Source organism: Triturus cristatus, chromosome 3_2, assembly GCF_964204655.1.
Source record: "Triturus cristatus chromosome 3_2, aTriCri1.1, whole genome shotgun sequence".
NCBI classification, from domain to species: Eukaryota; Metazoa; Chordata; class Amphibia; order Caudata; family Salamandridae; genus Triturus; species Triturus cristatus.
The window spans coordinates 1,067,638,561-1,067,655,047 of NC_140584.1; the positions used below are offsets into that span (position 1 = coordinate 1,067,638,561).

A 16,487-nucleotide genomic window follows, 5' to 3' on the forward strand; every position below is an offset into this window, starting at 1 on the left:
TCGCAAATTCAGAATAATTTCAAAGGTGCAAGGGTGTCATGATGGCACCTTAATGCACCCCTGAAATGAGCATGTGTGCGCATATGGCGCACATACATGCCATAAGGGCATGAATGTGCACCACATGGCACCTAGAAAAATGCTAAAAAGTGCATTTTTGAAAGAATTTGCAAAATACCACCAACTTGAAGTTCTTAAGGAGAAATCGCACGACTTGGGTGCTTGTTACATAGCATTTAAGGAATCGCAATTTGAGATTCCTTAAATGCTTACGCAAAATTAAGGAATCGCAAAATTAGCGATTCCTTATTTGTGCGATGCGAAAAAGGCTCATACATCGCGTTTTGCGATTTTGTATTCGCAAAAGCTGTTTTCTTGCGAATCGCAGCATTTGCGAATACAAAATCGCTTGATACATATGCCCCATGATTGCTAACACGCTACTGGCAGATGAGAGAATCTAAATGTGTCCATAATGTGATCTTGAACCTGGAACGGGCTGCACAGCGCTAAGCACTTAATACTCTGGAGGACAGGCACGGAGAGAAAGAAAATGTAAAAACTTGTAGACTTTTAACTCTCTCACGGTTTGTCTAAGGGAAAGGCGTGTCTGGCACTGCCAGAGGAATGGTGCAAGGCAGAAGCAATTTGTGGGGACGGTTATTCATTTGTGAGGCAATTCACCAACATTTTAAACAGGCCCCTTCAGAAGCAGAAGAGCAATTCTAACACAAGGAAACAATTAATAGGATTTAATTGAGACAATTATATCAAATACCGCAAGGGCACCTTACTTGCCGCGTTAGATTGCATACAGATGTTTTCCGCGCTCTCCTGAATGGTGCATGAAAAGAGAGAGACAAAAACTGATTTTAAAAAGTCTAACAGCCGCATAATAATAGCTATCCGTGTAATCTAGAAACAACAGGCTCGCTGGCGTGTGAGGATGTGAAACTGGTCTGGAAGTCCCAAACTCGCAAACATGAGTAATTAAGGGCTATTTTGAGAAATGTGAGAACCCCAAATTTTGCCGGGGACTAGGAATGATTCAACAGACTTCTTCGTCGAATTCTGGACCTTCTCTAAAGAGAGCCCGCAGAGTAGGCGACAAAAGGGAACCAGGAGGCAAGGTTCACTTGAAACCAGGCCAAATAGCCGATGGTATGTGGCTAGGGAAGCAAGCACACTTGCACACACAATCTTGTTGTCACTAATCCAAGATGACATAAAGAGGGATCCATACAGACCACTGATAGCGGGTATTTAAGGCTACCATTGGCACTGCCCTTTACTTTTACTACATCTTCCAAAGCCCGACCAAGTACATCCCCACTTACAACCTTTGCTGAGGCAATACAAATATCATAGTTCATACTAAACTCCCGTGAGCTGCCTTGTGGTTTCAGTTTCTTTAACTCAGTGGCGCCGTTTCACAAGAACTCGCTCTCTGCTGAACAGTGTGAGGTCCATCAATTACCAACGGCTCTCAGTGAGACTGTAAAGCTGGATGGATGTGCTAAGGTCTACTTTATGCGATTGCTATTGTCAACAAAAAAACAGTGGTGCGCGTGCACCACAGAGGAGCGGGGGCAAAGGCACGCCCATTCCCACCAGAGACCAGCACGCGCGCTGCCCGGTGGGAATGGGCGGAGCAAAGGCGGTACATGCACCCGCCTTTGCCCAATCGCATGCCGTTAAAAAAAAAAAACGCAAAAGCCAATTACAAGCAAACCCACTCGAACGAGCGTGTGGGTAGCTTTCTGAAGCCCTTTCAAGAGGTCTCGCTTTGCGCGCGAGAGCAGTTCTGCGCACTGCAACACTAGGCGTGAGACCTAAAAAGGTTTGTAATGCTGTATGGGCAATGTGAAAAGTACTCACATGAAAGCAACACATTGCAGTTAAGTAGGTGCTAGATGTAAAGATTTACTGCATTCAAAACGAAGTTAACCTTACAGGCTAGTGCAGGCAACGTATTGTGCTGACAGATCCAGTAGGTGGCGCAATAATCTACAGTGTACGCCTGGCAATTAACCTGAGCTCTTTGTTATTTAATCATATTAAACATTTGTATTTAAATACAACAATAGGTAAAGATCAAGACTGAGGAGACCTAAACCCAGAAGATGTTGAGGAAAGTCATGTCAATTACCTCTTAAATTTGTACTGCATTGTACTGCCAAAGACTCTATATTATCCTCTATACATGCTATTCCTCAAAATTACCAAAACGTTTAAGGTAATAAAAAGGAGAAAAAAATCAGAAAATCTTTTACACTACTTCTGGATCCAGTTTGCAATTCTTATATTTAGTTTTCCACCACTTGGAACAGTGGAACCCCCTCTCTCCTATTTGTATTTGGTTTTATAGAAATATTTCATTTTTGGAATAAGCTATATTTATAGGTCAATTCGGTATTCCCATTAGAATTCTGTTAAGAATGAGATATTTTACAATTAGCACAAATGTAGGGGATATTTTCCCGACATTGTTCCAGAAAGGGGAAAATGCCCAGTGATCTCTGACATGCTCTGAATATTGGGGACTCGTTTCCGGTAACGTTAATAGTGGCCAAGACATCTACATTTGGCATTTTTTAGGGATATGGTCAACACTGGAGCCTTGAGGTTTATTCATCATAATCAGCTCAGATAGTTTGCATCAATCACCATAGCTTTCTGTCATCTATTTATGTAAATATGCAGACCTCCTGTTGAGGGTGACGGTAATTTCTGTGTTTAAGAGCTATGTTCAAAAATACGCAGAATGGTACTTGAAAATGCACATGTTTTCTCCCAGAAATAGTACATCTCGAAAGAAAATATAAACATCCCTATAAAATGCCGAAATAAAGAATGAAACATGTGGGGAGCTGCAATAAAGGGCTAATATATTTACCAGATGTTAAAACTAAATTGAATTGCCCGTTGTTGAAACCCCTGAAGGAAGCATTACCTAATGCTCAATTTGTACTTTCACAAAGCTATTGTTTTAAGTTGGTCAGCTCCGGTATCTCGTGGTTAGAAATGATATGTGTAATACAACTTGTGCAACAGTGGTCCGCGGTAATTCTAAAGCCTAGAAAAGTGAAACGTTGCTTTCTGTTTTCTGGTATTTGTTTTTGTGGGAACCTCTCAGAAAAGGAGTTTCATAGCATGTGTAACACCCTCCCTGCACGCGGGATGTTGGATACAATATCTCGGCTAATCTCCTGGATGGTTCTAATGTCTCGATTTATTATGTTCCCCAGGGATGCCTACGTGCCCGGCTACCTGGTGTAAGTGCAGAGATGATTGGTCCACAAACCTTAACAGAGACTCAGTCCCCGTAGGAAGCGTAGAACAGTGCATTTCAACTCCATTACAACCAGAAAAGTAACTAAAAGGGCCTAGTGCACTTATCAAAGGCGTTCAGGCGTGTGGAATCGTGCACTATTTCCGTCAATCAATGCAGCTGCCTTCAAGCTTCCAGCTTTTGTACAAAATATAATACAGTTAGGGGCAGATTTATGAGCCCCTTGCGCCACTTTTGCGTCACTTTTAACATGGGAAAAGTGACGCAAAAGTGGCGCAAGGGGCTCATAAATCTGCCCCTAGTGTTTTGTGCATGGATGGGTGGTTCTTCAGCTGCCAGAGCGGTCATAATGCACACATGGTTGTCAATTAGGGGAAGCACTAGTTACAGTTCCCAGTAGTGGCTTTGCCTTTGGTACGTCTGGTGCTGCCCTTTCGTTCCTTGGTTCCACTGACTTAAATGACAACAGCAAGAACAGGCACTGGCAAAGCCAATAGAGCTCGCCTTTAAATAGTGTGTGCCAACCTAATGCTTTTTTACCTTGTAGCTTCTGCACACGCCTTTCTTTTCACTTTGCCTTTCTAAAAATGTCTGTCAGCCACATTAGAATGGTCAAGTAAAAAATGCCAAAATTGCCATTGAAGTGTCACGACGCATACGCTTTCATTTGCACACATGGTGCCTTGGTAGAAATTATCATCTTTTGTGCGGCAGTCCCGCACATTCTTGCCTTCTTTTACTGAACACGTTGTTTTGCCGATAGGGCTCTGCACACTTACTGGCACATGCATCAACATAGGCTTTTGCGATTCCTTAATTGCGATTATTAAGGAATCGCAATTAAGGAATTGCAAAAGCCTATGCATGTAGAAATCGCTATAAAAATAGCGATTCCTACACATTCCTTAATTGCGACTCGCAAATTGCGAGTCGCAATTAAGGAATGCCGTCCCATTCATTCCTATGGGCCTCGAGGCCCATAGGAATGAATTGGAGATTGCATGAGCAATTTGCGAGTACCAGTAGATACTCGCAAATTGCTCATGCAATTTCAAGGGTGCAAGGGTGTCAAAATGACACCCTATTGCACCCCTGAAATTGATCTGTGCACATATGTTGCACAAATACATGCCCTAAGGGCATGTGTGTGCGCAACTTGAAACTTTGAAAAATGCACAAAAGTGCATTTTTCAAAGTTTTTGCAAATTACCATGAAGTTCAACTTCATGGTAATTTGCTCCCCCTATAAGCGAAATCGCTAATTTTTTTACTTTATTGCATTGTATTTAAGGAATCTCAATTTGGGATTCCTTAAATGCAATCTCAATTTAAGTAATCGCAATTTAGAGATTCCTTAAATTGCGATTTTTGCATTTTGGATGATGCATCCCAAATGCAAAAATACCGGTCGCAAAGGGGCAGATTCTGAGAATCTGCCCGTTTGCGACCGGTTTTTCCTTTGATGCATGTGCCTGTTTATTCTGCAAACCGATGGTAAAGTACCTGTGCTCTCCTTTTGAATAAGATAAAATTGGCATATACCTAATTTGCACATTTGATTTACTTGTAAGATCCTAGTATAATGTGCTACATTTACCCAGGGCCTGTAAATTAAATGCTTCTAGTGGTCTGCAGCACTCATTGTGCCACCCAATAAAGTAGCTCTGTAAAATATGTATCCAGACGAGCCATTGCAGCCTGGGTGTGCATTAAAAGTGCCATTTCAACCTGGAAAAACAAATGTTTTGCAAGGCTAAACCTTCCTTTTTAATACTAAAAAAGTCAACCCAAATGTAGGCATTAAATGCTGGGAGCATTGTACTACTTAAAAAGTAGGACATGTGTCATTTATGTTTTACATGTCCTGGCAGTAGAAAAATTAAGCTGTATTTCACTGTTGCAAGGCTGGCTGTCCCTTCGCTTAATACTGTTTTACACTAATACCTTTAATGAGTGCCAATTTCAGTTTGGGAGTAACTAGAAAAATGGTTCAAAGACTCGATTTAATACTAATGTGAAATCCAACTTAATGGTTCAGTTTGTATTTTACATAACTGTTTTGTAAATTACACTTTTAGAAAGTTAACATTTTCGTGCTTAACACCAAAAGGCTTTCCTACCAGTGTCCAGCTGCCACATGACCCCTGATGGATCCCCTGTGGTGAGATGTATACTGCTCAGAGACAGTGTACACAGGGCTGTGGGAGTGGGGAGTGTGCCCCATCCCTTGACAGGATGGCCTGGTGGGCTGTGCCCAGCGCCTTTATGAGCTTCAAAGAATGCCTACCTTGTCACTGACAGATGAATCTCACACCTAGGCTTGCCTCCCCTTTGTCTCACCAGTCAGGCTGGCACAAAGTCCAGCGGAGGCAGAGTATTTGACCAGAACCGGTTTAGGGGTGGAAAAAGGCTTGTCCTTCACCAACAGGCTAGCACTGTGCTTAAAAGTAGGCCCCACATGACCTCTGCTCAGACCACATCTGGACCTGTGGAGAATCAGAAGAAGGACTACCCTTCTGTCTGAAGAACTTGAAGGAAGACTGGACCTGCTTGCCTTGAAGCTGGGACCCCAAAGATGACTACAAGAGTCATTTGGCTGATCTCATATTAGAGCTAAAGGTGCCCAGCTGACCAATACTAACTGGACATGCCCTGGACCCTGTTACTGGCCTCTGTGGGAGTGAGTGCTAACCTTCAAATGGTGCCCCCAGTCCATGTACCTTTGGCTGGTGTTAGAGTGTACTCCTCCTGTCCAAACTACAAAAGCTGGAACTTGGGAACTTTTTCCAACTTTCTATCTGGAAATCAATTGTGACCGGAATCACCTTTGAAGCTGCAGCCGTCCGCATCGAATTGTCGGCCTACCATAGAGTGCTAGTTTGCCCCCCTTAAAGAGACCTGACTTCCAGAAAGGTTTCTATGTCCCAACGTAGAGGACTTTATCTGAACTAACGCAGAGCAGCATCTCCTTAATGTCAAGGCCTTTCTGGAGAGAGACATTGGATTTTTCCTGCTCATAACTTTTCCGTCTTCATAGACGACTGCATTAGGCCCAACATACTGTTGTCAAGCCCTATGTCTGATCGAGCTTGCCCCGCCAGCGACTCATTGACGACCACATTTTCTCCACAACAATTTCTACATCTGAATGTAAACTTTCCACCCAGTCCCTGTACCCAACCAATGATCCTTACAGTCAGTGTTAACTTGTGACTTTGACCTGGTCTGGCGCAACCAGATAACTGCAGTCTTTGGCCTTTTTGGTGGTATTTGTATTTCAAACGTTAAATTTTAATTTGAGCTTCTTATTGTATTTTTAACATTTTGGGATCATTTGATATATCAAAAACTGCTCTGTTTTTCTAAATTGTTGAGATTCTTCTTATGTTGTATTTTAACGTTATTGCTGTTTGAGTACTGCAGAAATACTTTTTACATTGCCTCTAAGTTAAGCCTAGCTACTTTGTGGAAGCTACCAGAGGGTTAAGCACAGGTTATTTTAGTGACATTAGTACCTTCACCTGGAAAGAATTGTGATTATTCCTGGAGGTTGGTTTTCACTCCCCTCAACTAATAATCCAATTTCTTTCATAACTGATTTGAAATGTCTTTTCTTTAAAAAAATAAATAAAAAAAAGCATTACAAGATGGCTGCCATGCACATTCGTATGCATGCTTTGCATGCGTTTTGGTCCACTGGTGGCCATTTTGGCTATTTTTACTTTACTTTTCCAATGTGGCTGGCATTGTAGATCACACAGTGAAAAATACCAAATAAAGTGCATTGGAGTGAAAAAGAGGAGCGTGCGGCCCAGTAGAAGTTTGCTGCAGTTGAGCCCTAAAAAAATAAATAAAACGATGTGGCAGGAAGGGAGAGCATCATTGAGCAATGGAAAAAAAACAAGGTGCAAATTAGGGGATCAATGGATCAGCAAAGTGTAGGGTGGAAAACTGGAAGAGAGGGCTGGAGAGTGTTTGTGTTGCGGGGCAGAACAAGCAGATAGCAGAGCAAGCAAGAAAAGAAGACATGGACCCCCATAGAAAGCTAGATGAGAAATAAAGAAGATACCTTCAATGCAGCAGTTGTTGCAGGGATTTTGCACAAACACAGAACTAAGCGCAGGATTATAGGACCTTGGTGTATAGGGACTAGGTCTTCCTACCACCTTAGTACCCACGATCCCAGGACCGACTAGCTATAGTGTCTCACTTGCTCTCCTACTCTCTCACAGAGAAACAAATGATTAGACACCCCAGAACACAACACCCCCAGATCTCTCAGGAATCGCCGTAACACGACACACCGTTTTGCTCGCACTCTTGTACTTGTCCACGATAAGATCTGTCAGAGACACAAAACAGTTTAAAATATTAATTTTAACTAACATGCAGTATACGTGCAACAACAAGCAGGAAAATGCATAGTACAAATACAGTCAGCATAGCAGCTAGTTCATAAATCATGAAGGGAGATAACCTCATGGAAAGACAATAGAGCCTAACTTCCCTCTCCTCGATACGGAGTAGTATTATTATATATCAGAAGATCTCTGTGGTTTGTCAGCAGACCCCATACCTTAGCCTATAGATGGTAGATCTACGTCATAGGTGCTGTGTTGCTCTTCTCCCCGGAAAGGTCCCTCTCCAAGTGTGTGCTACCTATTCGTACATCCCATTAAAAAACCAAAGCATGTTGTCCAAACAACAGCTGCATCGGTATGTTTTGTCTAAGGGCTAGTGTCTGGCGAGAACAAATTAACAAGGGGCATTGTTGTTCGACTTGCACATAATGTTCAGTCAAAATCGATGAGTTCTCATTTGAAAGCATCCATAAGAAATATTGTAAAAAATAAAGATATTTAGTAATGTGCGCAAAGCAGCAGGCAGACTGCAACATGCTCATGCTAACTTAGTGAAGACAACAATGTACCTTTGGGCCACATGACTCAGTGAAATCAGAAGCAATGTAAATCAGCAATGACCAAGGGGTGGGATGAACACCAGAATAGGTAGGAAATTCATTGAATAAGGAACAGAGAATTGAAGTAGAAGAAAACCAATTATGAACAAGGGACTGACCTAAAGCTCTTTCTTTGTATTTTATTGTAGACATAGATCTTCAACAGCAGAAGGCTAAAGGTGTTTGTAGAGACCTAGGTATAAGCAGTGACAAATACAACATGTCTGGCTGGCATTCTGCACTTATGCCTGTAATACACACAGTGGCACCATTATTACATGGCTGTTCAATTGTAGTAACTACTTTAATTCACAAGAGAGCTACAGTATTAAGTCAAAGGCACAGTGATACCCACAGTATGGTAGTTCTCTTTATAATAGCACCCTGCAGCCGACAGTCTGTAACCTCGGGTTTAAAACAGCTCTGAAATTCATGCTGTAATTTCCGCTCCTTGCCCTTCAAGCCTAGCAACAGCAAATAGAGGACTTCAGAGGTTGAGATCGGAATAGAGTGTCAACAGTATGCTCTTATTAGAGTGTTTGAGGGTCTGGGATTCTACTTCTCCTACACAACTCAATTTGGTGATTCCAAGTCCACCAAAGAGCACGTATCTAGGGTCTAGTGGACATCTGTCGTTTTTCAGCTTTGAGTTGATGACCATGAAGTTTGGGTGATTGCATATCCCGATATGGAAACTATTCCGAATGTGGGGACTGTAGCAGAGGAGCACATAATCACGGAGACTGTATATTGAAGATGTTATGTTGCTGAGAGACTGCACTAGCCCCACATACTAACAATCTTTCTAGACCCATCTCGCATCAATCCATGAATTTCCACCTCAGAATATTATTGACTTGTCTCTTCCGCGAGCCTGATAGAAACTGAAGACCACCTCTCTGACCCCTACCTCACATTAGCTCAGAAAGATGTTCACATAATTTGGAATGTTGCTAAGCACGACCAGTTTATTGCTTGGTGTATGTTTTTTTTTACAACAGATTTTTATTGTTTACAAAATGAGACGAGTTCTCAAATGCAACAAGACATGATTACACAATAATACACATGTTAATCCAGTCTGATGGTCAGGGCTACCTCCCCTTCGATTAGGCTTCGTGTGAAGAATTATTACTCTAGCAAATTATAGGTATCATGCACATCGAAATACATTAAAAAATGTGGGTACTCTTCCACCCATAACCCTGAGGTATATGTTGCAAATCAAACTATAATAATAAAAAATCTAACCCCGGTCCATCTCTCCTCCCTCAAGGTGTGCCATGGCTGAGTCAGTTGTCTTATCAGGAAAAAGTCTATTGTTATCGTAGGAGATGCAACATACTAATGATGTAAGTTGGTGACCTATGCCGGCTCATGTTTTCTAGTCCTTTAGATTCCCCTCCGATATCTCATGCTAAGGCAAGCTATGTGGCTTCAGGGCGGAATTCCACATAGTATGTGGATGTGCTACATACAATATCAGGGGGTATCCAGTGCCTCCTCAAGGGAGGAGGAATCTGGGTGCTTCAGTTCTTCTACCAATGTCTCCCATGCCCTGGTAGCCTCCAAGGATACTAGGCCCCTTACGGACTCTCTCAGGCATATAGCCCCATCATAAACTGCCCAGCATATGACCTCTCTTTTTTACCCCTCTAAGCAGGGCCCCCTCTAGGATTTCCAATGTCTGGCAATCTCTCTCTTGGCCAATAGGAGTTCTAGGTCCTCAAATCTGCTGGTCACTTTAGTCTTAGGTGTGTTTGGGAATCAATGTAGCAAACAATGCCCCAGTGTACAGTGAACCTCCCTCTCTGTCACCTCAGCTAACGTATCTGTCACTGCCCCCCAAAAGCTTCCCAGCTCAGGGCAGCTCCAGAACATACAGGAATTTGGGCCTTACCTCCTCCCAACGGGGCCATTTAGCAGTTTCTGTCAGGGTTTTATGTTGACCCTGCTGCATACACACCATATGATATAGTATAGAACCTTAACATGTATTATGTGAAGAAGTTGTTAATGACCCATCGCTTTATCACTTTCACTGCCTTCTCATATGGTGTGCTGCCAAGCAAGCTCCACATCTTGAAGGTTTGAATCGAGACACATGATTTAATTACAACTGCACAAGGTGGCTTCAAGGGAGACCACTCTGTGTTGGGTCGCTTTTTCAGCCTATGATAAATTCTGTGGAAAGGAGTTGAGACAAAGGGCAATTTATTCAGCTGTTAAGTTAACTTTTGGGCAGCCTTTGGCCTGGTTAATCGGGAGAAACTCTGGGAGAATTGAATTAATTGGAAATCCTCCGTGGGTTATTACTAATATTACAAGAACTCCCCAGGGAAAATTGGGAGACTGTAGAATTGGATCATAGTGACACCTTATCCGAAATATTGGTAAAAAAATAACGGGGGAAGTTCCCTCCTATAGATATTTAGGTATACATTCCAATGTAAACTCAAGTTGGAATAGGGATTTGAATGTTTTAAAATTATGAGTATTAACACCCAACACGGGGCTCCATAAATTTAACAGAGATTATGGTGGCTCCGATTTATCGCCAGTTCTGACCGCATTTTCAAGTATAGTCAAAACCAAACTGTTGTATGGCAGAGAAATTCTTTGTAGGAGCGGGACACAAGATTGGGATGCAATGGAGGGCAATGGTTAAAATCTTTTTTGAATTTACTAAAATCCTCAATGACACAGGAAATAAAGATAGAGACACTGTTAACGTCTTGGCATTTTAACCTTACTGTTTTATTATAGATTAGTAAACTCAGGATAAGATGAAATTACCTCTTATTATAGGAAAGAAGTGGTGAGTAGTGATTTAGAATGAGGTGCGAGATTGAGAGGGCAATTGGATAAAATGATAGAACAGCTGTCTCTAAACTCTCCCATTTTAACAACCCCCAGTACTGTTATTTAAATCAGAATTGCGACAGGCGATTGAAATAGTTCGTAAAGCTTATGATTGTAGCTTTTTATTGTTGAAGAATCCTACTTCACCCTTACAGGACCAATAGCATTTTGATACAGGTGTTCCTTATATTTCTTCACTGATGAACCCAGAAATTAGATTTTTAAATTTAGAATTGGCTTAAATCCCTCTTATGCTCGGCCAGAGATGGCAAAACGTCTAAAGAAAAATGGAGGGGGGGTTGTAAAGGTGATTAAATAATAAATGTGCTAGCAAACTCTTTGTTGGATTGTTTATTTATACGAGAAGAAAGGCAGAGATTTTTATAACCAGTTTTAATGAAATGTGGCATGTGGCAATTCGAGTTTGCAATCAGCAGTGTTTTAGTTGTAACGCGGGTTTGAAGTGTTACTTGTGCAGTGGGAAACGTTTACTTGCGGTAATGAGATGTGAAATTATTTTGCATTGATTTTATTTCTTGTTGTGAGTATTAGGATGAGTTGATCAATTAATGCATATTTAGGGTATTGTTGTTTCATGGGCTATGGTCTTAAGAAACTTGTTTTTTTGACTGAGTAAACAAGCAAGATTGCGGGGTCTATTGGACAGTCGTCATAAATCAGCCATCTATTTACTTCGCTAGTTCCATTTATGGGTTGTCCTGCTCCCTATGAATGGTCAACAGTACCTTAAACTTGGTCTTTTGTCTGGCTGCTAGTTAATGGAATTCTGCCAATATTGGAAAAAGACATTCCCTTCTCTTGCTCTCAGTGATTAGTTATGTCGCCCATTTTCAAGGTCGGCCTTGACACCGCAGCTGCTGCCAATTATGTGAGCAATACTAGAGATGGACTTGAGCTAGCAGTATATGTTTTATTGGGCAGAGTTTGTGAGGTTCCACAAAAAAAGTGCTTGCTCTCCATGCAGCTGTGATCATTTAGTTCATTTATTCAGCTGCCAGAGCTTGAATGTTCAGGGGCACACGCATGACATTGTAAAGCTATTGCATTGTCTTAGAGGGAGCCTTTCTCTGGCCTGGCAGCAGCACAAAGAGGAGGTGGGTACTCATTAACCTACATGGACTTTTAGGTCTAGCTTGACAGTACAGATATTACCTGACCATTTAATCTTCACCAATATTAGTATAACCAAATTTATATCCATTCCCATGCTATCCACTTGTAATGCTTCGCATTACTGTATGCCATTGCTTTAAAGCCAGACTTATTGGCATTGCCAATGCTTGTTGGATTGTTTACAGCCTCTGCAGTCTTTGATTACATTGTATTAAATTAGTTGATAGCAGACCATGTCATCAATAGTGATTTCTTGCTAGTTTTGCTTCAGAACACCGATAGTAAGCGTACTAAGATATCTTGTATGCATTTTTTCTAGTTACAACCGATGAAAGAAAATGGGAAAAGAACCCTCCATAATAAATATATATGTTTATTTGGTGGCAGATGACTAGATTCCCTACACTATTGATCCTACCTTATTCTTGCTAAATGAAGATCTTATGGAAGATTCTTTGTTCTTTCATTAGGGCGCTCGACCTCGGACCTGGGGAACTGGGTTCGAGTCTTGGTAATGACGCTAAACATCCTGTGATTCTGGGCAAATCACTTAATCTCCCTGTGCCTAACATGTAACGTAACTGGTGCTATGTAAAGCGCTCTGATACCTGATTGGATTCGGGTCAAGTTTGCGCTATATGAAACTCTACCAAAAAAAAAGAGAGGAGATTGAAAGCTGTGACATGAGCTATACATTTGTAAATGTTACAGATATGTATAAAAACGCCAGTTTTACCTCTTGGTATTGAATATTTGTGCGGAAAGAAAATATAAGATGCTTGATGATTATTTCGTAGGAAATTTGTGATCATTTCAGGGAAATTATCCTGCATAATTTGATAATGTAACATGATATACAAACCTTTTCTCCTCACTTTTTTATGAAAGTCTTTCTCTAGACTCATTTATGAAAATGTGTAGACAAATGGAATGGGTTGTGTGTACATTCAGTGGAACTTAGTATTCCCAAACACATGCTTTTGACTTGACTTGGCTGCCATGTTGCTGGTAATGAAAAAGCTGTAGATAGAATCTAACAGTGTTTTTTTTTTTCATTCTTGAAGAAGACCTTCTCAGGTTTTCAGGTCATCCTGACCAGGACATCTCCTTGGAATTTCACAAGCTGCTGATATTACGCGCCTTGCGTCCTGACCGCGTACCCGCCGCTTTGTCTCAGTACCTGCGGAAACATATGAATGGTCTTGTGCTAAGCAGCAGCGTTCCAGATATTGATGAGATATCAAGTAAGATTGGGGCTAACCAGATGAAAAGATTCTCTTTTAATTCATAATTCTGTACATTTCCATAAGTATGCTTTATTGTTTCTGCTAAGATACTGATCATATAATGGTAGAAACCACTTTATTGAAATTACATATGCGTGAACATGTAAGTGATAATCTTATTTCCATTTGTAACATTCCTTTTTGCAAAAATATTTATCATCACCATCACTTTTATTGTGTAGCTTGGATATTATAAGAACACAGCATCTTAAAGCTAGATCACACCATAGTAAATTGGGACAAGATTCTTACAGTTTTGAAAAGCCATTGATTCCAGTCTAGCATTATAGGACTCACACTATTAGTTAGTAGACTCCTGTTACAGCTTCAGCTGTTGCGGATCCCAACAACACTAACAGCCTCTGCTGTTATGCAGTGTACCCTTTAACCCAGGAGATTTAGATTTGTTGTATGTAAATGCACCCTGTGAGAATATCTTGAGAATCTGCAGGGCGTAGCTCAGGGCAGGACTGGGAACCGAAACCAGCCCTGGCAAACAGCTAGGCCGGCCCCCCTGGGCGGGAGAAGGGGGGTGCGGTCGAGCCCTTTGATACGGCCGTTTTTGTTACAGTGGGCCGAAATTGCTGGCTGCCAGTAACAAAAATTTCCACCCAGAGCCTAAAACCAGCCCCCACCGTGGCATTCTAACGGGGAAACGCTCTGTGCCCGCTACAGCCAGTCCGGCCCTGGCATAGCTACTAGTTGTGATGCCGCTGACGTACACCTGGGCCCAAAGGTGGGAGGGGTTATTGCACCGACTGCACCACTAATATCGTTCCAAGGGCCACAGAAGCTCTTACAACACTGGAAGCTTGCTTTTAGCTCCGTCTGATTTCCTCAGCTGCAGGAGTAAGACTCCGAGCAGCAGAATCCACAGAACTGCCTGCGTGGCCACTGCAAAGGCCTCATTGCACTCGCATTGATTTGCCAAGCAGTGCGCATGCTCACCTTTATAAATGTTAAGTGTGCTATTTGATCATGGTTGCCTAACACTAGCAGAAGTGAAAGGAGACGTTATGCCTATTCTGCTGCATGGCTTCTGAAGACAAGACAGTCACAGTAGTCACTGTTTAGCATGATGAGTGGTGTGCAGATGATGGCAGTGAGTAAAACAACACAGACTTAGGACAGAATGCTGAAACTGGGAACATGAATTCTTTGAGCGTTATTTATTTTATGCTAAAAATGGCCCAGGCACGAGCTGAGTCATGGGAACATTTGCAGTGGAAATCTTGCAGCAGGCTTAATGTAAAGTGTCTTCAAAATTATATAATCTTTTAACAAGCATTACTACAACATACCATAGCGATGCATGGAGAGACATTTATTAAAGTGATAGTCTTTAAACAGAAACCTAGAAAAATACATGCCCCCCACCCTGATGACTATGCCATTGATGAACCAAGAAACAAGTCAGTGCACCCTATATGTGGGATATATTCATATTTTACACAGAGCAAAAATATAGTCCATTAAGCCAAACACAAGAGATCCTCACATATTTCAAAGTTTTCTCATATCCATTTATTGAAAATAGGAGGCATGATAAAATAAAATAATTGCCTAGGATCACACAATTTGGCCAAGTGTCAAAGCTGGGATGTTCACAGGTTATTTGATTTCACATTGTTAAATTAAGCCACTAGATTGGTATCCCTTTCTTGCTACTGTTTGACATCAAAGCATTTGTCTATAATTCCTAGTTCATGAGGTTACAGCATGGGTAGCAGGCAGAAGCCACCTGAAAGCTCAGCTAATTTTGGGGTCGAGGGCTCTAGAGGATCTTGGGTTGAACCAGAGCCTGGCATTTGGCTTGAGGCTTCAGTGTCTCACCCACCTCTCTACTCCAGGTGTTTTGTTCCTGAAATAAGATTAGTTGCTGCTGCCAGTCTAAAACCTGTTTTTATGTGAGGATATCTGCACATTTTGTGCGAGTATACACACAGGCTTGGACTGCTGCTGCAGAGGCTGTCCCTGTTCTCTGCATGTAAGAGAAACTTGCATTGTTTCTGGCCAGATCGGTATGTGTTGTATGGGTTTGAGGGAAGCGTGCACACCTGTCTCTGTGATGTACCTGTTTTGTGTGTGGAAATCTGTCTATATTTCTGTGTGTCAAGCTTGTGTTCCAGCGGAAAAGGGAAAATTTACATATTATCCCTTTGTAACAGACTCGTCATCACACTAACTCATTCATACATTCATTCCTTGGTGGGGCCCATAACACCAACACACATTCGTCTCACTCAAATCTGTACACAGGAGAAAAAGCGCTGGACATGGGGGGCACCTTATTACCTGTCAGGAGTAAATGTCTTTACATTATATACATTATATACATCTGCACCTATAGAATCCTGACTTTGACATCAAGGCACTCCACCACTTGGTCGACGGACCAATTAGTTGGACTGATTGATGGTGATTTAGAAACCAGCTAAAACACAATTAAAGCCTAGGAAACATTTGATTACATTTCAGTACCTAATTAAAAGAACCACAAACTCAATTCTTATTAATCCAAATTTTGTTAATCTAATGTTAATTTTCTCTGCATTAGCATTCAGACGCTACAACATATAACATAGTTCGTTTTATTGCCGTAAAACATTAACAGCCTCATGCATCAACCCAAAATCCAGTCGGTAAAATACCGATTCGGTAATAGCTCCCGGTATTAAGGAAAAAATACCCAATCCCAATGCATCAACCCAAAAGCAGAAATCGCTATTTAAGGAATCCTTAAATAGCGATTCTTTAAATAGGGATTCCTTAAATACCGATTCCTTAAATAGCGATTGCATTTAAGGAATCCCAAAGTGAGATTCCTTAAATGCAATGCATCAAAGTAAAAAAATTAGCGATTTCGCTAATAGGGGGAGCAAATTACCATGAAGATGAACTGCATGGTAATTTGCAAAAACTTTGAAAAATGCACTTTTGTGCATTTTTCAAA

General features: G+C 41.4%; 1 protein-coding gene across 1 annotated transcript in view; it reads left to right on the plus strand.

The window, feature by feature from the left end:
• Positions 1-16,487, plus strand: part of LOC146859134 (uncharacterized) — a 2,052,335-nt gene that overhangs the window by 1,429,495 nt on the left and 606,353 nt on the right. The window contains exon 87 of the mRNA XM_085649806.1: positions 13,313-13,492. Within this exon, the coding sequence (XP_085505932.1) occupies positions 13,313-13,492 (180 nt within the window). The remainder of the gene's footprint in view (positions 1-13,312; positions 13,493-16,487) is intronic.